Genomic DNA, 23,655 nt, shown 5'->3' with positions numbered 1-23,655 from the left:
CGGCCTTAAGCTAAACGCCGTTTCGGCGCATTGCCGGATGCGACGTTTAGCTTTTTCTCAATGGTTACCATGGCTGCCGGGACGCTAAAGTCCCGGCAGCCATGGTAAAGTGTAGTGGGGAGCAGGGAGCAGCATACTTGCTGTCCGTGCGGCTCCCGGGGCGCTCCAGAGTGACGTCAGGGTGCCCCAAGCGCATGGATGACGTGATCGCATGGATCACATGATCCATGCGCATGGGGCGCTCTGACGTCATTCTGGAGCGCCCCGGGAGCCGCACGGACGGTAAGTATGCCGCTCCTCCGCTCCCCGCTCCTACTATGGCAACCAGGACTTTAATAGCGTCCTGGGTGCCATAGTAACACTGAAAGCATTTTGAAGACGGATCCGTCTTCAAATGCTTTCAGTACACTTGCGTTTTTCCGGATCCGGCGTGTAATTCCAGCAAGTGGAGTACACGACTGATCCGGACAACGCAAGTGTGAAAGAGGCCTTAATCATCTCAGACAGTGCCTTTAATTAAAAACATGAAACAAATGCCCACCATTCACAATGTCTCCATCTTGCAGCGGTCTCCTGTCTGGAATCCCATGGCAGATCACTTCATTCACAGATGTACAGCAGGACTTTGGGAAGTTATAATAATTCAGTGGGGAAGGGTAGCAATTTCTTGAAATGCACGCCTGTAATACACAAATCTTTGTAAGGGTTTTTCATGGGAGAAGCTCAAGACCAGCAGACTTGTCCAAAGCTATGCCCAGCCAGTACAATACATAAAGAGAATATTTCATTTTATTATTAATCAAAACTTGTGATTGCAGGTTTCTTTTCACTTTGCTGCACCATTCTGCAATATAAGTACGCCTCAATAGTTCTTTTGTGGGACAGAATTATCACATGAAATACACCAGAAACGAGACAAACTCCATATTTATGAAAGGCATTTAAAACTGAATTTGGTCAGCCAATCAGTAGGAGAAAGGGTAAAGGACAGAATTGCGCATCATGTGGTACTGCCAGAGTCAAAATACACTGGGAGTTAGCAGAGTGGCTGCTAAGGGTTAATTGTAGGGGACTGGTTCTTTGAATGCCCTTCTTTAGTTACAGACCTCTGACTTTGTTGCATACTTTAAAGGAAGGGCGGAGAGCCGTTCCAGCAAGAGTCTCCACACTAAATTAGCACATGCTGGCCACAGTAGGCAAGATCCCTCCCCAGCACACACTGTCTGAAACAGCTGCCGATTCTCAGACACTTGCACGAACGCAAGGATAGCGCAATTCCGTTCTTAAAAAAAATAAAAATAAAGCAAATAAAAGAGCACATAATAGCAAACCAATTATCAAATCTCAAACTAAAATTAGAGGGGAAAAAAAAAAGTAGCAAATTTTTAACTATGTTGTTAAACCCTTCAGGATCCTCACATGTTTTTTTATTTTTCCACTCACATAGCCGTAGGGGGCCATTCACACGTCCGTATGCGTTTTGCGAATCCGCAAAACACTGACACCGTCAATGTGCATTCCACATTTTGCGGACTGCACATCGTCGGCAATTGCGGACAATAAGACATGTTTTTTTTTTTTTTGCGGAGCGGAAGTGCGGATCCGGAAGTGCGAACACCACACTGTATTAAAATCATTGGTGGTTCAGTGCGCCCCCACCCACCCCCCACCATTAAAATCATTGGTGGCAGTGGCCACAGGGTCCCCTCCCCTCCTCCTAATTGGTGGTGCAGTGGCAGCTTCTGATCAGAGCCCCAGCAGTGTAATCCTGGGGGCTCTGATCGGTTACCATGGCAGCCAGGACGCTATTGAAGCCCTGGCTGCCATGGTAAGCTCCCTGCTGCTGTGTGCACAGAGCAGCAGGGAGAGTGTAAAGTCCTATTCACCCTAAGGCTGGGTTCAGACCTGAGCGTTCGGGATGGAGCGCTCTTTATGTGCGATTGTATGCGCGTTTACAATCGCGGCTCCGGAACAAGCAAACGCCCATTGTCTCGCATTCCCGCTGAAGTCTATGTACGGGAACGTGCGACAAGACGCCCCAAAAAAGCTCCTGTACTTCTGTAAAACGCTCAGGTGAGAACCATTCCCATAGGGAATCATTGGTTCTTGCCTGTTGAGCGTTTTACAGCGTGTAGGAACGTGCTGTAAAACGCTCAGGTCTGAATCCAGCCTAATAGAGCTCTATAACGGTGAATAGGACAAGGGATCAAAAGAGATCTCAAGTTCTAGTCCCTAAGGGGGAAATAGTTATTACATTAAAAGTAAAAATTTTAAAAAATTGAACACACAAAAATGTTAAGTATAAATAACCCCAGTGCTCCAGACTAAAAAAAATACCTAGTAGCCATTGGCTCCTGAACTGAAAAATTTAGGAGCCAAATCAAATTTTTAGTCGCCAAATCGAGACCGAATAAAAATTTTGGTATCGTGACAACGCTACGCCGATCAGATCGGCATAGGGTTGTTTTGATACCAAAATTTTGATTCACTTTCGTCACCATAAAAAAGCTGCGTGCATTTCGCATTTTATGAAACATTCGGCCCATAATAGAACAGTCCTATCCTATTTTTTGGGGTGACAAGGTGACTAAAAAATGGCGAATGCTCACCGCATAGGAGAAATTTTTTAATAATTTAATAGTTTGGACAGCGCTATGTAATATGTTTATTTATTTATTGTTTATATATTTTATATGTAAAATTGGGAAAGGGGGGATTTAAACTTAATATTAGGGTACTTTCACACTAGTGTTTTTCTTTTCCGGCATAGAGTTCCGTCCTAGGGGCTCAATATCGGAAAAGAACTGATCAGGCATATCCCTATGCATTCTGAATGGAGAGTAATCCGTTCAGGATGCATCAGGATGTCTTCAGTTCAGTCATTTTGACTGATCAGGCAAAAGATTAAACCGCAGCATGCTACGGTTTTATCTCAGACGAAAAAAACGGAAGATTTGCCTGAATGCCGGATCCAGCATTTTTTCCCATAGGAATGTATTAGTGCCGGATCTGGCATTCAAAATACCGGAATGCACCCGCACTAAATCCGGACCCATTCACTTCTATGGGGCTGTGCACATGAGCGATGATTTTCACACATCACTTGTGCGTTGCGTGAAAATCGCAGCATGCTCTATGTTGTGCGTTTTTCACGCAACGCAGGCCCCATAGAAGTGAATGGGAAGCGTGAAAATCGCAAGCAAGTACGGATGACGTGTGATTTTCACTCATGGTTGCTAGGATGAAAGTCTATTCACTGTATTATTTTTCCTTATAACATGGTTCTGTACAGGGAGTCTAAGAAAGAATCGAATGAGTCACAAGTCGGATCTTTAGTTCTTTTCACCTGTGACTCATTCGATTCTTTCTCCCTGTACTTGTCAGTGACTCAGAGCTGCTAGTGTTTGCCTTGCCTCAGCTCTGATTGGTTGGTGGGCGGGGAGGGGAGGGGCTGGCAGAAGCAGCTTCCACTCTAGGATCAGATTACACTCCTCCCAGCCCCTCCCCTCCCTGCTGCCAGCGTCTCTGTGTGCGGTGACCGAGCTGACTCAGGCTGAGAAGAACATCGGCGGCAGAGAACTATCAGCTCCTGTGCCTGTCGCTGTTCAGCTGCAGAGCTGCCGCGGAGGGTCTAGTCGCAAATGGCGACAAGACTAAAAAGTCTTGTCGCCATTTGTACATTCTTAGTCGCATTGGCGACCATTTTGGTCGCCATCTGGAGCCCTGAACCCCCTTTCCCAATTTTACATATAAAATATATAAACAATAAATAAATAAACATATCACCACATCCGAAAAGTCCAAACTATTAAAACACAAAAAAATAAGTCTGATGCGGTGAACGCTGTAACAAAATTTTTTTTTTTTATAAAAACTGCGAGATTCACCATTTTGTTTAGTCACCTTGTCCCCCCAAAATATAGGATCAGACTATTCTATTATGGGCCGGACATTCCATAAAATGCAGAATGCACGCGGCATTTTTTGGTGTTTTTTTTTAAATTATTTTTTGCATGAATCGATATATGGTATAGAGTATCGCAATACTTTATTCTATTGAAACCGAATCAAAATTTTGGTATCGAAACAACCCCAATTCCAACACAGTTTTACAGGTTTTGTTTTTACAGCGTTCCCTATGTGGTAAAACTGACTTGTTCTTTTTATTCTCCAGGTCAATACGATTACAACGATACCACATTTATACAGTTTTTCTTGTGTTTTAATACCGAACCAAAAAAAGCTATGGAAAAACAATTACTCTTGCCGGTAATTGTTTTTCTTAAAACCCATGACGGCACCCATGCGCCTAGGACCTCCCATTCAGGACAGGAATCCTGAAGAGATAAAATGGTTCACACCCCCACCACACCTCAGTGATTCTAATAAACACACCTCCGGAGGCGTGCCAACCACCAACAACAAGGTGGTTGAAAACAGAAACCAACACAAAGTGGTAAAGAGAACCAATCTGGTAAATTATATATCTCTTCTAATATCTTCTAGGAAAGCAACTTTACCAGCTACCATATGTATGTATACATCCTTCCCCCCCCCCCCCTCCCCTTTTTTAATGGAGGGAAATTTTTGGGGGTGCCGTCATGGTAAGAGTAAGTCAGCTTGTAACACTTTTCAAGATGTAGTCTGTAAATGTCTAAAAAAAGGTATGGGGAGAGCTCCAAGTAGCAGCTCTGCATATCCGGGCTGGAGAATCATCCGCTCTCTCCACCCAAGAGGCCGCCACAGATCTGGTGGAATGAGCCCCGAATCTCGAAGGAGGATTCAGGTTAAGGGAAGAATAAGCCAGGGAAATAAAGTTCTTTACCCATCTAGCAATAACACTAGTATAGACTTTGCGCCTTCTAGCTTTACCCAAAAACTGAATAAGGAGATTCTCATCTATTCTCCAAGATGAAGTGGAGTCCAGGTAACATACTAAACACCTTCTGACATCCAGGCAATAGAATCTTTCTTCTAACATATTGGTTGGATACGGACAGAAGGAGGGAAGAATTACATCCTGACTTCTATGAAAATCGTAGACCGTCTTAGGCTGAAAGCATTCTAATAATCACCCTTTCCTCTGAAATAGTAGTATAGGGAGGAAAGGCAGAGAAAGCTTGAATTTCTGAAACCCATCTAGCAGATGGTATAGCTAAAAGGAAGGCTATTTTGAAAGTAAGCATTTTAATAGAAATCTCACTTAGAGAGAATCTTTTAATCCATGGATGATCTGCTAATCTGGAATCAAAGAAATAACTTAAAAGCAGCTACCTGGACTTTCAAGATTCCTGTCTAGCCCTGCTTGCAAAAACTCTAGGATCTTTGGTATATGGGTAATATATTGGCAATTGGTATTTGGGCTATATCCTAAAAAGGCTGAAAAAAACATTCCAAACTTTGTTATATTTTCTTGAGGTAACCACCTTCCTACTATTCAGCATAGTGGAGACTACTTTGATGGATAATCCCCTTCTAGACCAAACTTCCCTTTCAAAATCCACACCGAGAGATGGAGAATATCTGGGCTGGGATGGACTAGCGGACCCTGGTACTGAAGATCCTCGCAACAGAAGGGACCACGGAGGCTCTACTGCCAACTTTAGCAGACTGGAGTACCTGGACCTCTTTAACCACATTGGAGCGATCAGGATGACAGAGGCCTCCTCTCTATATTTTCTTCAATACCTGGGGAATAAGGCAAAATGGAGGGAAGGCATACCCTAATTTCTGGCTCCAGACCTGTGCTAACCTATCTATTGCTAACGGGCCATCCAAATGGTTGAGGGAGAAGAACCTCTGTAATTTTCTTTTGGCTCTTGAGGCAAAAAGGTCCACTGTGGAAAGACCATACCTCTGGACTATTTGCAAAAAAAACGAGATTTTTGTGAAACTCACCTGTAAAATCTCTTTCTCGCGTGGTTCATTGGGGGACACAGGACCGTGGGGTATAGCTTGCTGCTGCCACTAGGAGGCGACACTAGGCTGAAAAGTGATAACTCCTCCCCTGCAGGCTATACCCCCTCCAGCCTGGAGAGAGCATATCAGTTTGTGCCCAAGCAATAGGAGTAGGAAAAAAATAACCATACGGTAAACAACCAACAAATGACCAACGCCAGCCGGAGCAAACCAGAACTGGGGCCATACTGGCTCCACAACCGCCAACAATCACAGCAAACAGAAATTACTGGGTGGGAGCTGTGTCCCCCAATGAACCACGCGAGAAAGAGATTTTACAGGTGAGTTTCACAAAAATCTCGTTTTCTCGCTGGTATCATTGGGGGACACAGGACCGTGGGACGTCCTAAAGCAGTCCACGGGGAGGGAACAAATCACATGCCCATGGAGAAAGAAACGCCCTCGAGGATGCGTAACTCACTGCCGCCTACAAGAATTTGCTGCTTGGAACAGTACCCGCCGGCGCCTAGGAAGGCACCCGGTAAGACTTGATGAACGTGTGCCCGGAAGACCAAGATACCGCCTTCCACACTGGAAGCTACTGCATGGAGGAGATGGACCCGAGAAACGCCGACCGCTGGTCGGGTGGGCCAAGACTCAGCTGGGCGTTGCCTACCCGAGGGCGCATGCCCGAGCAACTGTTGAACGGATCTATCTGGAAAACATCCCTTGGAGGCCGTCAGCCTTGACAAGGACCCCAAGATAAGAATTGGTAGAAGTCCGTAGGGCTGTAAGCGCTAGACAAGGACAAGCAAGTTCAGAGGCCAAATCACATGGCTGATGGAGAGCCCGGTCCATGTACTACGAGGGAGAAAGAAGAGAAACCCATGTCTGCAAGGCGTGGAAAGGCGACCACCTTCTGCGAAAAAAGAGGATCCTGGACGGAACACTGCCCTATGCCATACTCAAAGAAAAAAGTACGTACAAGAAGGCAAATCAATTCAGAGAAAGAAATAAAAATAAAAAATAACGCCACCAAACAGCTGGCTCCTGGCCGCAGCTGTGGAAGCAGAACTAAAAAGGCCAAGTCCGTAGGATTCACCTCTGGCCCAGAGAACACCCCCTAGGGAGCGGAATATTGGTAGACCAACGCCCTTATAGCCATAGAGGCTGGTGGTGAGATTTCTAGTGAGAGAAACTGCCTGAGAATCACTAAGAAACAAACGCCTGAGCCAGGCGTGCCCCACTGCAGGCCAAAGTATCAATGCCCCACGGGAAAGGCAAAGTAAAGCCAACGAGAGCACCGCCAGTGATGGGAAGCCCCGTCAGTGACCATATTTCAACAAAGCGGCAACGCTGCCTGGAAGGGCAGATGAGTGGAACAAAGATGAGAGAAATACTCTTGTCGGGTGAAGTTCGACTACGACGTCCAACGCCTCCACCATACCCGAGGAACCCTGGGTCCGTGAAAAAATAGAGATGGGCTTCCAGAGCCGTACAACCCACGACTACTGGTCAGCTAGACAGGAGGATAAGGAGATCAGTCATCCACCACGAGGGGAGACCGGAAAGGAAACGTGTGATCCGTACCGGGGACGAAACCCCTACTAGCGGGGAACGTCGTAACAGACACCCGCTCTACCCGTCTTGGGAAGGCTCTCAGTCAACACCCGGAATGAGCAGTGAATGAACAACCACCATTGGCTTGAGGCGATATCACTGACATCTGAAGAGAGGTAGCACCAATGGCGTTACGGTATGACTACTAGAATCCAGGTCCCGCTTAGAACGGCAATCTAGTGTTGACGAGTGCCGTAGGGACTGATCTACTCAGTAGAACGCACTCAAAAGGTAGGTGCTGATCAGCCATGGTAACTACACCATCGCCATCTCCGAGCCGACGACAGAAGGACAATAGTCAACAATAATAATGAAGAGGACCGGCACTCATTGTAGTCTTCAACAAAAGATGATGTCTCTATTGGTCACATACAACACTGTGACGCGTTTCGGCTCACATCTAGAGCCTCTCTCAAACATGGATATGGATTGGATGTGGCAGAAGGACAACAGTTGTCAGAGCCACGGACCCCCATTGGTAGTAAACCAGAAAGAGGCCAGAACTAAAGCCCATTCCCATGTGAGACTGGAGCTCCACAGCGTCCAGTGGTGATGCGATCCTCCGCCTGAAGGGAGGCCCTACAAGGGAAGCCCCAAGAGTAATGCTCACGCCATACTCCAGCCGAGGAGTAGGCCACACCGTAGAGGTCACTGAAACTCTTGTTAGAGGAATCCGTTGCCTGACGAAAGAACTGTGCAGAAGGAACCTCAGCATGTAGTGGTGACTCAAACACCCCTTGTGCGGAAGGGGCTACCGCATGCTCCGCCAGAGTGGACATGAGGGGAAGGCCTGAGGACATTCAGTAGAAGTGCTGGTATCAAGCTGGCCCAGCCAGTAGAGCTAACCTTAAACCCTCCACCTGACAAGGGCGCTGAATAGGAGCAACTGCCGAATTAGTACCAGGGCAGAACCCCTACCTGAGGGGGGCCGTCTCGCTACAGCGATTAGGAGCATCTAGCCCTAGCATGAAGACTACCCTGCGAAGGAGAAGCCGTTGTAGTAGCCACTGCAGATTGCCAGCATAACGCCCTCACCCAGACAAGGATGAGTGGTGGACGAAGCACCCGGAGTCGGTGGAATATTCGGCTTGCTGGATCTTGACCACAGTACTCTGTGCAGTGTGATTGACATGAAACGGTGGAGGCTCATAGGGATAGGGAGTCTCTAGGACACACAAGGCTGGTGACCCCCTTAGAGCACAAAGGCCACAATCTTGTGTCCAATAAGTGCATGAAGAAAAAGGGATACAATATGAGAGTATCCATAGTATCCAGTGGCAGAATCCATATGCCACTAGATGGAGAATATCAGGCACCAGCGGTACCGACTGTTGCCACAGACCACCTGTGAAAGAAACCAAGGCATCTAGAGTCGTGGCGTAGCTGAAATACAGCATGCAAAGAGGCATAGTGATTCCCCCGTAACTGGATCGTTTGTAGAGCGTAATGCCCTAGGAAGTATGTGATGGCAAATGGGAGACCAACGGAAGCGCAAACCCCCGGTTAGGGAAGGGGGTAGCGAGATAGTCAGAACCGCGATCTACGGAAGTGTAATTACCCACTCAATGGAGGGGGAAAAATCTACGTCAAACACTGCGCCCAGTGGCAGTGCCAACGCTTTACCTATGATCGGGAGTAACATATCCAGTAAGTACAGTAACCCGAGGTAGTGCAAATACAACACCCATCGAAGGGGGTAACGCACCTAGCAGGAACTTGCAAATGACGAGTTCTGTACTCTGTGGGAAGTGCCATCATCCTACCCCAGTAAGGGGGTAATGCGTACGTAAACACTGCGACAGCAGTGAGAATGCCATAATGCCACCTATACAAAAGGTTAATGTATGCTGACTATACTGAGCTCAGTGGAACTTCAATTCCGCCACTCACAGAACGAGGGGCACCTATGGCTGGCATTGAGGCTAATGCTAGTGAGGTCAGTCCACCTCAGGAAGGAGGTAATACCCAAATTAAGCACTGTATCTAGTAGAAGAGTAAATGGTGCCTAAGGAAGGGGTTAACGCTACACCAGAACCGGTTAGCACGGACGTAATCTAGGAAAAATAATCCGGATTCATGTCGGAGTCCGAATAACTGTCCTGCTTCGGCCCACACGTGCGCAGTTCCACCTCTCAGCCTCTAGCCCATGGCTGTTGCAGGCTGTGGCGGTGTTGATATAAGAACCAAACTACTCCGGAGGTGGAATGGAACTAAAGGTCTGCTCACCGACCAGACGGTGCTCTAGACGGTGCTCTATTAACCAAACGACCCAGGAGGGTGGATTGGGAACTTCCAGAGGTCCTCCGCTGAGTTGCGCAGGAGGAGAAACTCAAACAGACGCCCCCGGAGGGTTGATGGGAAGTTTCAGTTGTCCTCAACTGGATTTTTGCGCAGTTGTAGCACCATTAACCCACCGGCCTCAGAGGGCGGATTGGGATCCTCCAGATGTACCCCACTGGATTTATGCAGTTGGAGCATGATCAACCAAACGGCCCGGAGGGCGGATTGGGGACCCTTCGGATGTACTCCACTGGATTTACGTAGTTGGAGCATTATCAACCAAACGGCCCAGAGGGCGGAATGGGAATCCCTCAGATGTACTCCACTGGATTTGCGCAGTTGGAGCATAATCAACCAAACGACCTCAGAGGGCGGATTGGGATCCTCCAGATGTACCCCACTGGATGTATGCAGTTGGAGCATTATCAACCAAACGGCCCGGAGGGCGGAATGGGAATCCCTTCAGATGTACTCCACTGGATTTGCGCAGTTGGAGCGTAATCAACCAAACTGCCTCAGAGGGCGGATTGGGATCCTCCAGATGTACTCCACTGGATTTATGCAGTTGGAGCATTATCAACCAAACGGCCCGGAGGACGGATTGGGGACCCTTCGGATGTACTCCACTGGATTTTGCGCAGTTGGAGCATAATCAACCAAACGGCCTCGGAGGGCGGATTGGGATCCCTCAGATGCACTCCACTGGATTTTGCGCAGTTGGAGCATAATCAACCAAACGGCCTCGGAGGGCGGATTGGGATCCCTCAGATGCACTCCATTGGATTTTGTGTGCTGAGGAAGGCAGGATCTGTATGCGCATAATAATTTTTTTTTTATTTTTATTTTTTTTTATTTATTTTTTTGGTGAGGACCTAGCCTGATATGGAGAGGAGGTCAGGGAGGGCTGTATACTGCAATATTAAGGCACATTGTGCCTGCAGACAGAAAACTAGAGTAAACAGGGGCCTGAAATGAGGGAGGAAGGTCCGGCCTAGAAGGCCGCAAAGCCGGGGACTAAATTATCACGCCGGCCGACCGAACTCACCGCTAGTCAGCACAGAGCGTACCTGGAGCGATGTCCAGAATGCGGTCGCCTGTGTCCACTGACCGCGGAAGCCCATCGGAGGAGTAAATAGCGTGGCCGGAGGGAAAAGAAAGAAATAGAAAAGGTAGGCCCGAATAAAGCCGGGGCCTAGATTTTGCGGCGTCCGGCCGAGTAGGGGAACCGTTCTGCCTGCTCTCCTGGGACGGCTTAGCGGGCTCCTGAAAAGGAGCCGCCGAGAAGATGCGTCGCTTGGCCGGCCGGGAAGCCACCCGGTCGGTCGGAGAGCGGGGTGACCGGAATAGGGCGCAGAAGGCGCCTGTTTTAGATCGGGAAGGGGTGAAAATAAGATGCCGTCGCCGCGGAATGGGATTAACCCTTTCTACTGAGGAGAGCTGGGCGACGGGTGGAGGATTCGTTACCCCCTCCAGAAGGTGGCCATGTGAGGGGGACAGGGAGGGACAGTAAAACTCACCTGTCTTCATCTGTGGTCTTCACCCTTAATCTTGTACCAACAGGGCCACCCCACGACCGCTGGCACCAGGCATCAGGGGTCCAGGTAGAGAAGGGCTGGAGAGTAGGTGGCCCTCTTGCTGGCGGGAAGCAGGGGAGCGAGGCTGCCCTGGTCCGCTTTGTCTTCTTGGGGGGAGGCAGGGCGGTGGAGCAGGCAACACCGGCCAGCCTCCCAGGGAGACAGAGACGCATGCGAATCTGTGCCCCTTAACCTAATAAAATAAAATAAAATAAAAACAAAATTGTAAAAGAGCCACCCTGCTAAGCAGGGAGGTCTGCCTCCTACGACACTAAGCTAAAAACTGATATGCTCTCTCCAGGCTGGAGGGGGTATAGCCTGCAGGGGAGGAGTTATCACTTTTCAGCCTAGTGTCGCCTCCTAGTGGCAGCAGCAAGCTATACCCCACGGTCCTGTGTCCCCCAATGATACCAGCGAGAAATGTCTTTGTTTAGACACCATTCTCCTTGTTTTAAGGAGACTCGACTTAGGAAGTCTGCTATGACGTTCTCCTTTCCCTTCAGATGCTCTGCTGACAGAAAAAGCCTTCTCTCCTCTGCTATATAAAAGATATTCTGGCATAGAAGTAAAAGGGAAGGGACTCTCGTTCCCCTTTGACGGTTTATGTAGGCCACTATTGTAGAATTGTCAGAATAGAAGACAATCTTCCTGTGTTTTACCTCTGGTATAGCCAACTTCAGTGCCATCTCTACTGCCTTTAACTCCTTGAAATTGGAGGATGCTTTCGTGTTCAAGACCCATCTCCCCTGCTAGCACCTGTTCTGAGAGTGAGCCCCCCAACCCAAAGGGCTGGCCTCTGTGGTAATTATAGTTGGGTTTAAAAAATGTCCATGTAACCCCTGCGGATAGATTCTCTGGAATTGTCCACCACAACAGGGAGAGTCTTGTCTTTGAAGAAAGGTGGAAACTCTGATCAAAGGAATAAGGGGAGCCATCCCATTATTTTAGGATGTTTGCTTGAAGTTCTCTGGAGTAGATCTGTGCACAAGGTACTGCTGGAATCGCTGATGTCATCTGCCCGAGTGCCGCTATTGCTTCCCTGAAAGTACACTGGTAAGAAAGGAAGACTGACCATACTTGTTCCCTGATTGACTCCTTCCTTGGAAGCGAAAGAAAACTTCTTTGCAGACGGTAGTCCAGCTGAATTCCTAAGAAAATGCAAGCTTGAGGAGGAATTATGTATGATTTTTTTCAATTTATTTTCCATCCTAGATTTGGAGCAGAGGAATTTTATATCATTTTCTAGTCTCTCTTTTGATTGAAAGACTATTAAAAAATCATCCAGATAGGGCACTAACTCAATTCCAGAAAGACAGTCTTACAAAAGCCGTTACTTCTGCTACTACTTTGGAAAAAGACTCTGGGAGCCTGAGAAACCCCAAAGGGCAGCGCTCTGTATTGGAGATGCAGTAACTCTCCCTGGACCCACGCTGCTGTTCTTAAAAACTTTTGGGAGGAAGCATGGATTGGAACATGGTAATATGCATCCTCCAGATCCAAGCTTGCCATCCAGCAAACCTGGAAGGGGAGATTTACAGTTAATTTTTTGTAGACCAGAGATTTGTTTAATTTTTTTAGATTTAAAATCACTCTGAATGTTCCATGTTTTGGGAAGCGGGCAAACTACCCCTTTGTCCAAGAGGGAGAAAACTCCTAACTCCAAAGCATTTCTTCTTTCCGGACTTTTGGGACAAGCTGTCTGGGCAAAAAATATCTGGGGGATGAGAAAAAAAATGGATTCTGGATGGAATTCCTATCACACTTAAGATCCATTTGTTCTGGGAAATGGACCTCCAGGCTGGGAGAAACTGAGACAGTCTTCCCCACACCTGAGATCTGGCATCATTGTTGTTTGTCCTTTAGTCTTTTGTCCTGGGGCTTGAACAAAACTCCCCCAGATATTTTAGGATATTTCTCCCTGCCTCCTCTCTTGTCTTTTAAACCTGGCCTGGGATTTACAAAAAAAGGAAGTTTTATGAGGAATCAGAAAACCCCTCTTCTTATCTGAGGCCCTCTCTAGGATGTCATCAAGCGAGGAACCAAACAACCTAGAACCCTCACATGGAAGAGAGCAAAGTCTAGACTTAGAACCCTGATCCCCCTTCCATGATTTAAGCCAGATAGCCCGTCTAGCTGCATTAGACATGGCAGCTGCTCTGGCAGAAAAACGGATCACATCAGTAGAGGAGTCCGCCAGGAAGTCTGCGGCTTTAGAAAAGGTAGGGTGGGAAGATAGTAATTCCTCTCTAGGTATTGTGTCCTTAATATGCGACTCCAGCTGATCTAACCCTAGCCTTAAGGACCTGAAGACCTAAGAGGTGGCAATTGCCGGCCTAAGACTTGTTGAAGAAGACTCCCAAGCACATCTAAGATAGACGCCTGTTTTTTTATCTAACGGATCTCCTAAGCAGCCTAAGTGATCAAATGGTAGAGCAGATTTTTGGGCTATTTTAGCTACCGGGGCATCTATCGTGGGGGCTCTGTCCCAGACACCCGCTGCCGACTCCTCAATCGGATATTTGCTTTTTACAGAATTAGGAATAAAAAATAAAAAAAAAAGATTCCAATGTTTTTCTGATAAGGGGTTCCATATTTTTATGAAAGGGGAAAACTCTATGGGCCAGATTTATCATTAGCTCAAGTCAGAATAATGGAGTGAAAAAGTTGCAAATTTTTGCGCAATCACTAAAACTGCGACTTTTTTCTGCTCTGCACTATGCTTGCCAGTTTTCTGAAAGTGGGCGTGTTTTCTTCTGTAAATTAATCTCTAGACAGATTTACTATTGCGACTATTTAAAAAGTCGCAAAAAAATGCACAATTTCACTTCAGTGAGGACCATGCTTATCTTGTGCGACTTTTTCGTAAAGAACGTGCGACTTTTTCGTAAAGAACGTGCGACTTTTTCGTAAAGAACGTGCGACTTTTTCGTAAAGAACGTGCGACTTTTTCGTAAAGACGCTTACTGACTGATAAACTGCTACCGTCAAACCACATTTATTACAGTCTTAAAGGGCCGTTCATAAATCTGACTTGGCTAAAACTGACTTTAGCCATATGTGAAAGTGGAGTGAGCTGTCAGAGTAATGATAAATCTGGCCCTATGACTTTTAGGGCAGAGACCCTCAAAAACCTGGTCAGCAATAGATTTAGGTTGTTTTATATCCTCCAATTGCATGGTGGTTTTAACGACTTTAAGTAAAGGCTTGGTATCTTCTGGTGGAAAAAGAGCCCTCCCCGCTAAAGCCACATCTGAAGAGAAGAAATCATCTGAAGAGGCCTGGCCGGATTCTCTATCCTCGTCCTCCCCAGAAAAATCTAAATCAGAGTCCTTATTATAGATAGATCTTGGGCGACTCCAAATGAGTGATTTAATAGAAGATTTAACTTCTGACCTTACCAAGGCCTTAATATTTTTGGATAAGCTGTGAGACTACTCCATAACCAACTTATCTATACATGCTTGACATATAGGTTTAATATAAGGGGCTTCTAAGGCAACTCTACATTCTCCACATTCTTTATGTTTTAGTCTTTCTGAATGATTTTCGTTTTTTTGCTACCTATAACAATAAAAGCAAAACACCACCCAAAATAAATTAGGAGAGGATAAATCTCACCAGTAGTAGAGTCAAGCTTCACCACTCCTCGGGACCAACACCGGGCTTGTGGGCCTCGAGGGCTCCAGGGGGTCGGCACATCCTGCATCACCTGGTTCCGACATGCTGGTGGAAACCCAGATCCTGCCCAGCACTGTGTGCACACAAGGCTGGCTGCCTTCTCCTGCTGCCAATTTATAAAACGCGCCTCGGCTCCTTTTAACCTCAGGCCCAAAAATGCCTAATCCAAAGCATGAGGATGCCCACACCTCTTCTGGCCCGGAAAGGACATTGAGCCTGCGCATGCGCAGATGCCAAAGAAGCACATGCCACCATCTTGGAAGCAGGACGCCAGGCACCCCGCTGAAATGGATCGGGAGCCGCCTAAACACGGCCACAGCGGCTCCTCAATGAGGCTTGGGAGAAGGCATGAGGAAGAGCAGGCTCGGGCAGCGGCTCCCCCAAGAGACTGACGCTGCCAGGGATAGGTCCCTTTACGGCAGGCATCCTCAAACTGCGGCCCTCCAGCTGTTGCAAAACTACAACTCCCAGCATGCGTGAACAGACTACAGGTATCAGCCTACAGCAGGGCATTGTGGGAGTTGTAGTTTTACAACAGCTGGAGGGCCGCAGTTTGAGGATGCCTGCTTTACGGTGTAGTAGACCTGGACCTCCCCAGCCTCCTGAGGTGAGAACCAAGCAACGGTAGGAGCCAGAGCTCCTCGGGTACCTCCTATCCAGAGGACAGGAAACCTGAAATGAGGTGTGGTAGGGGTGTGAACAATTTCATCTCTTCAGGTTTCCTGTCCTGGATGAGAGGTCCTAGTCACATGGGTGCTGTCAGGGGTGCGGGGAATTTTTATTTTTTCTTTGTATCGCCATATTCTGACCTCCATAACTTTTTTACGTCTACAGAGCTTTGTGAGGGCTCATTTTTTGTGGGACAATCTGCAATTTTTATTTATACCATCATGGAGTTTGTATGACTTTTCGTAAAAAAATTAATTTGGGTATGTTAAGTGACAAAATACTGCAAACCGGCCTTCTGATTTGTTTTTCCCATTAAGCAGCTGTGGTTATCTTGATTGTTAATTTTTATTCTGTGGAAATTTTTGCATTTTTTTCCACTTTTTTAGCCCCCAATCCATTGATAAATAGAAGATTACATATACTGTAATATAGTGCTGCCACCTGCAGGAGTTTTGGAATGGAACTGTGAAAGGAAATAGAGACCCCAGCTGGCTGCTGGCCTTTCACAATGAACAAGCATCTCCCCCAATCACCGCGTATGGGAGCTGTTCCAAGCCTGGAAGTGCAGCTCTTGCGGGTTTTGCACTCTCAGATGCCATGGTCACATTTGACCATGGCATCTTAGGGGTTAAATACCTGCAATCGGCACTGTTATTGCAGAGAATTAGCCCCTGGTATCTACTTTACAAAGCAGCACAAACCTAGTGGCTACGGTGCCCGCTGCTCTCACAAGTGGGCGGCATTTTTAAAGACCCGTCACACTGAACATGGTGTCTAAGCAGAAGGCAGCATGTACTAGAGCAGGAGGAGCTGGGCAGATTGTTAAAATGTAATTTATTCACTTAAATTCCTGCTCATTCTGGATTTGAGGTCAAGGAGGCGGTCCTATCAGTAATTGACAGTCTTCCCTCTATGACTGTGTATACAGAAATAGCTGTCAATAGGGCTGCAGTAAACGAATATTTTTGTAATCGAGTATTCTATCGATTATATTTCTCGATTCATCGAGTAATCTAATAAGAAAAAGCTACTTAAAATAACGTACGTAATTAGGTATGTATAAAGGTATTGGTTTGAAGGGGTTAATAACTTTATACATGCCTAATGCCAAGGTGCTTCCATTAACCCCTCCAAACCAATAACTTTATACATGCCCATTGGGTTTGGAGGGGTTAATGGAAGCACCTTGGCATTAGGCATGTATAAAGTTATTGGTTTGAAGAGGTTAATGAAAGCACCTTGGAGGTGCCTTCATTAACCCCTCTCTAAACCAATAACTTTATACATGCCAAGGTGGTGTTTGCAGCCTCCATTAACCACTCTCTCTCCATCTGCCTGCCCCCCTCCCCCCAGCCTCTGATCTGCCTGCCCCCCTCCCCCCAGCCTCTGATCTGCCTGCCCCCCTCCCCCCAGCCTCTGATCTGCCTGCCCCCCTCCCCCCAGCCTCTGATCTGCCTCCCCCCCTCCCCCCAGCCTCTGATCTGCCTCCCCCCAGCCTCTGATCTGCCTCCCCCCAGCCTCTGATCTGCCTGCCCCCTCTGGTAACGCAACCCGCCCCCCTCCCTCCCTCCCCAGTATTAATCATTGGTGGCAGTGGCCACAGGGTCCCCCTCCTCCCCCCCCCCCCCCATCATTGGTGGCAGTGTCAGTTCCGATCGGAGCCCCAGCAGTGTAATGCTGGGGCTCCGATCGGTTACCATGGCAGCCAGGAGTCACGCTACTGAAGTCCTGGCTGCCATGGTATGTTAGTGAGCAGAGCAGCGCATTATACTCACGTGCGCTGTGGCCGGCGGTCGCTCCTTCTCATAGGTCTGTGCGGCGCATTGCTAATGCTGTAAGCATTAGCAATCCGCCGCACAGACAGAAGAAGGAGCGACCGGCGGCCACAGCGCACGTGAGTATAATGCGCTGCTCTCTGCTCACTAACATACCATGGCAGCCAGGACTTCAGTAGCGTCCTGGCTGCCATGGTAACCGATCGGAGCCCCAGCATTACACTGCTGGGGCTCCGATCGGAACTGACACTGCCACCAATGATGGGGGGGAGGAGGGGGACCCTGTGGGATATGGCCGGCACAATTATTGGTGGCCACAGTCCCTCCCCTCCTCCTCCTACTCTGTCCTCATTGGTCTTCAGCGGCAGCCGCGCACAGTGGGGAGGGAGAGACTCCCCCCTCCTCCTCCCTCCGCTGTGCGGTCGGCTCAGTCCTGCCTCTCTGGCCTCCGGAGGACACGGAAGCGGTGAGTGAGACGCTTAATTTCAATCCCGCTCCGTGATCACGTGATGTAAACGATTCCTCGATGCAGGGAAACTGCATCGATGAATTTTTTGACTCGATTTAATCGAGTTATTCGAATAATCGTTTCAGCCCTAGCTGTCAATCACTGATAAGACCGCCTCCTTGACTTCAAAGCCCAGAATGAGCAGGAATATAAATGAGAAAATTACAAGTTTTACTGAATCTTTTCCCCCAAAAACTATAAATGAATCTGCTCTGCTGCAGCTTATATTGGATAAGGTTCCTTTTAAGAAACATTTTATTGAAATGCTGCTTTTATAGTTTTTGATGGGTATAGATCCCATTGCTGGCATACAAATCCGTAGTAGCTCAGGTACTTCCCCAGTCTTCATGCTGCTATTAAAAGGAGCATGATGGTAAGAGAGGATTAGAAGAAATGTCAAAAGGAAGAAGGGAAGAAGGGCTACATGAAGGTGGACAATGTTACCGGAAAGTAGTAAGGGAAAGAGGGTAGTGGGAAGAGGGTGACAGGCTAGATTATACAAGGACTGATCCAATGTGTTCAGAGGGCTCTCTATGACTTTAGCTAATATGAATGAAAAGTATTTTATAACTGGTGAAAGGGAATGCCAAGCTCTGAACTGAATGTAACAGCTGGCACTTCTGTTGCACTAAATATATGCTGCAGTATTTCTGAATGTATTCTTCTGTACTTAACCCCTTTAGGACATAGCCTTATTTCACATTAAGGACCAGGCCATTTTTTGCAAATCTAACCAGTGTCACTTTAAGTGGTGATAACTTTAAAACGCTCTGACTTATCCAGACCATTCTGAGATTGTTTTTTCGTCACATATTGTACTTCTGACACTGGTAAAATGAAGTAAAAACATTTTTATTTATAAAAAAAAAAGTTTGTAAAAAAAAAAAATGCAAATGTCAAAGTTTCAATTTCTCTAATACATAGTAATTCCTCCAAAAATAATTACTTTTACATTCCCCATATGTCTACTTCATGCTTGGATCATTTTGGGAATTATATTTTATTTTTTGGGGATGTTACAAGGCTTAGAAGTTTATAAGCAAATCTTGAAATTTTTCAGAAATTTTCAAAAACCCAATTTTTAGGGAGGCTTACATAATAGAAACCACCCAAAAATGACCCCATTCTATAAACTACACCCCTCAAGGTATTCAAAACTGATTTTACAAACTTTGTTAACCCTTTAGGTGTTCCACAAGAATTAATGGAAAATAGAGATACAATTTCAAAATTTCACTTTTTGGGCAGATTTTCCATTTTAATATTTTTTTTCCAGTTACAAAGCAAGGGTTAACAGCCAAACCAAACTCAATATTTATGGCCCCGATTCTGTAGTTTACAGAAACACCCCATATGTGGTCGTAAACTACTGTGCGGGCACACGGCAGGGCGCAGAATGAAAGGAATGCCATACGGTTTTTGGAAGGCAGATTTTGCTGGACAGTTTTTTTTTGACACCATGTCCCATTTGAAGCCCCCCCTAACGCAACCCTAGAGTAGAAACTCCATAAAAGTGACCCTATCTAAGAAACTACACCCCTCAAGGTATTCAAAACAGGTTTTACAAACGCTGTTAACCCTTTAGGCTGGGTTCACACCTGGAGCGTTTTACAGCGCGTTCCTACGCGCTGTAAAACGCTCAACAAGGAGAAACCAATGATTCCCTATGGGAATGGTTCACACCTGGGCGTTTTACAGCGCGTACGATCGCGCTGTAAAACGCCCACCGCTCAAAAAAGTACATGAGCGACTTTGGGGCGTTTCGACGCGCGTTTGTGGCCGTAGGACACTGTAGTCAATCACAAACGCGCGTCAAACGCGCGTTTACTATTACAAAAAACGCGCATAAAAATGCGTGACTAAAACGCGCGTTTGCGCAACGCTCAGGTGTGAACCCAGCCTTAGGTGTTCCACAAGAGTTATTGGCAAATGGAGATGAAATTTCAGAATTTCCATTTTTGGGCAAATTTTCAATTTTAATCCATTTTTCCCAGTAACAAAGCAAGGGTTAAGACTTAAGAGCCAAACCAAACTCATTATTTATGGCCCTGATTCTGTAGTTTACAGAAACACCCCATATGTGGTTGTAAACTGCTGTACGGGCCCACGGCAGGGCGCAGAAGGAAAGAAATGCCATACGGTTTTTGGAAGGCAGATTTTGCTGGACAGTTTTTTTTGACACCATGTCCCATTTGAAGCCCCCCTGATGCACCCCCAGAGTAGAAACTCCCAAAAAGTGACCCCATTTTAGAAACTACGGGATAAGGTGGAAGATTTTTTTTGGTGCTAGTTTAGGGTACATATGATTTTTGGTTGCTCTATATTACACATTACACCGATGACATCACCGAAAGAGAAGCAGAGGCATGCGCCAATTTCACGCCAGTAACTGGTGCATGCGGACTCCATACCCCTGTCCCTCTGCCCACAGTAGCCAGAACACTGCGCATGCCCTGGCCCGGCAGTGACGCGCAAACAGCCTATAGGGAAATATGAGGTCAGAGCCACAGGGCTGGCGAGTGAGGCGGGGGAACTTGGGCACTTTCAGAAAACTCTCCGCCCCTGGGCACTTGCGACGGCTCAATAGCATATGATAAAATTGACTTTTTGGGCGATCTGAAGCATCTGGAGAACTAAACACGGGTAACATCTGTGTCACATCTTTGTGCCCCACTGAACAATGTCACCTGTTTGAAACCAGTCAGGTAGGTGACAGACTCCCTTTAATACATACACCAGTACAAGCACTGGGACTTCAATATCCATTACTCCATAGGTGGGATTTTCATCGATCTCTTCAACACTACCGCTAGAGCTACACAAACTAAGAGGCTGATCGGAGTTATCCAGTACGGTTAACGTGTTCCATAAGGGGGAGCATTAAAAAGGTATATGGTGCATGTTTTAGCAGAACAAAGACACTGCAGAACTACTCAGAGAAAAAAGCAAGGCAAAAGAAGGATTCCACAAAGGGTGCTCACCAAATGTACAGCATGGTCTATCTCTTCAGTAGTGACTCCAGCCCTCACCATCATAGCAGCCACATCCAGCACTTCTCTAGCTAGCTAAAAAGTGAAAAAGAACAGATCAAGACTGTGAAAACCCCCTCTATTATTGGTAAAGTGTTAATAACATGGTCCATTCTTATGTTAGCTACAAATCGTTTGAACTTATTCTAAGAGTTTCATAACCTTTGGGCCAATTTCGCACAAGCGTGTGCAGTCTGGGAAACACACTACATGTGATGGCTGCATGTCCCAGGCTGACGGTCATCTGTACTGTACTCCCTGAATTCTGTGAGTACAGTACAAAAGACTCAATGTTGGGCATAAGTCATTTTAATGCTGTGAATTCGGTCAGAGGAGCAGAGTTCAGTCCAGAAAATGCAGCCATCACTTTAAGTGCGAAGTCCAGCTTGTATGAAATTAGCCTGAAGGTTAGTCTTCGAATAAAGTACTGGCTCGTGTGAAACTGGTTTTTATTGCAATGGTCCTCTGGATAGATCATCAGCTTCTGATCAGTGGGGTTCCGACACCGGGGACCCCCGCCGATCAGCTGTTTGAGAAGGCAGAGGTGCTCCAGCAGCACCGCAGCATTCTTACAGTTTACCACTGGCCCAGTGACGTCATGACTAGTATCACTGGCTTAGCCCCGCCCAGGCCAGTTAATACTATTCACGATGTCACTGGGCCAGCGGTAAACAGTGATCAGGTGGGGGTCCCCGCCGATCAGATGCTGCTGATCTATCCAGAGGATAAATCATCAGTTTAAACAAAGTGCAGAACCCCTCTAACCTCCTCAGCACATTCTTTAAATGTAGGCCCCAATTACCTAAGTAAAAAAAAAAAAAAAAAAAATTATGTTCTTTTAGCCTTCATCAGTCCAGTATAAACTACCATAAACAAATTTTAAAAAATTGCCAATATATGTTGTGTTTCAATAGAGCCTGGTGTCCTTGTATGGCTATCAGTAAATCTTGACAACGTATACCGTATTCTTCACCTCATAAGATGCATTTTTCCCCCCAAAAGTGGGTGAAAAATGTTGGTGCTTCTTATTCTGTGAATACTAAGGAGCTATTCCATTATGGAAGCGCTCATTAGTACCGGAGGACCAGGAAGCAGTGAAGACTCTGTACTCACCGCTTCCTGGTCCTCTGCAGTCGGCTGTGCTGTGAACTGGCACGCACAGCGCGAGGGCATTCTGTGACCTCACACTGTGCGCGCCAGTTCACAGCACAGCCGGAGGCAGGATGAAGAAAGGTGAGGAGCGGCGGCGTTCGTGAGCAGGAGAAGTAATAGGTTTGTTTATTTTATCTGGCATGAGGCTGGGACTGATCTGAGACAATGGGGCTCATGAGAGGCATAAGGGCTGCTTATGGGGGCTAATGAGAGGAATAAAGGCTGATATGGGGGCTGATGAGAGGCATGGAGGCTGATGAGAGGCATGGGGCTCTTATCGGAGGTCATTTACATTGGGGTCTGCACTAAGGTCTGATTAACATTGGGGGTCTGAGCTGAGGTGTAATGAAAAATATTTTTTTCTTATTGTCCTCCTCTAAAACCTAGAAGCGTCTTATGGCCCAGTGCGTCTTATAGGGCGAAAAATACAGTACCTCCAAAATACATAGCAAAACGCAATGTATAAGTAGCTTCAAAGTAATTGTCTGCAGTATTCCTTTAAAAGGCATTCTCCCACAAATTTAAAAAACTTTTTTTAATCACTAATCTACTTATCTGGAGGACTTTCTTCCCCTTCTATGGGTGGGCAATAGGTCAACCACCTGGTCTTCCAGGAAGCCCCTCATATGCTCACCAAGAAAGTTGTTGGAATCGAATGAAACTTTATGCGTGAATCAATTTTAGATTATGAATATTAGAGTAAAGGGATACTTTAATTGGGGAAAACTGTAAAAGTAAAAGGAGGCTCTAGTACCTTGTTGGGCTGCCTGTAGCCTGGATACAAGATGAGATACGGTTGGACATGAAGACAGGTCCCGTATGGTACCCTGCGGAACATTTGCCCACAGATGTTGCAGATCCTGCACACTCATAGGCTGCCAAAGCTGACATCCCAGATGTTAAGTCTGGTGACTGGGCCAGCCAGGGAAGTGTTGCAATCTTGTGGAGACATTCCTGGAAAAACCCTTTCTGTGTGTAATGCTAGCTGGAAGCCCTGCCGTGAGAGGCACCATGTGTGGCTGCAGGATGTCCTGCACATATTGCTGAACTGTTAGTGTCCATTATACTAGGGTGACTGACTGTCGTATGTGATGGCTCCTGAGATCATCACACCAGGAGATCGGGCATTTTGTTGCTCCATAGAAAAGGCAGGATTGAATAGCTCACCACCAGGCCTCCGATGCTGGGATCAGACCATCGTCGGATCCCAAACAGAACCCGAATTTCTTGCTAGGCACAATATAGTTCCAGTCTGTAATGGGCCAGATTTCTTCTTAACGACACCATTGCAAACAAAGACAATGGTGGCTGTCAATGGCAGGACAAATAATCGTGACACCAAATTTCCTTCCTAAGTGCCTTATTTTTGAGGGACAAGTTGTACTTTGTAATGGAACATTATTGCATATGATGTACAGGGAAGCTAAAAAAAAAGGAAAAACTCCACAATTCTTCTATTTTTTAATGGGTTT

General features: G+C 46.7%; 1 protein-coding gene across 2 annotated transcripts in view; it reads right to left on the bottom strand.

Moving 5' to 3' along the window:
* The window catches only part of METAP1 (methionyl aminopeptidase 1), a 38,749-nt gene that overhangs the window by 8,619 nt on the left and 6,475 nt on the right, over positions 1-23,655 (bottom strand). For both annotated transcript variants that reach the window (XM_044302326.1, XM_044302335.1), the window contains exons 6-7: positions 20,984-21,067; positions 542-680 (exon numbers count right to left, since the gene is read on the bottom strand). In XM_044302326.1, coding sequence (XP_044158261.1) covers positions 542-680; positions 20,984-21,067 — 223 coding nt within the window. The remainder of the gene's footprint in view (positions 1-541; positions 681-20,983; positions 21,068-23,655) is intronic.

Source organism: Bufo gargarizans, chromosome 1 (genome assembly GCF_014858855.1).
Source record: "Bufo gargarizans isolate SCDJY-AF-19 chromosome 1, ASM1485885v1, whole genome shotgun sequence".
Lineage (NCBI taxonomy): Eukaryota > Metazoa > Chordata > Amphibia > Anura > Bufonidae > Bufo > Bufo gargarizans.
This window is presented reverse-complemented; position numbering and strand designations above follow the sequence as displayed.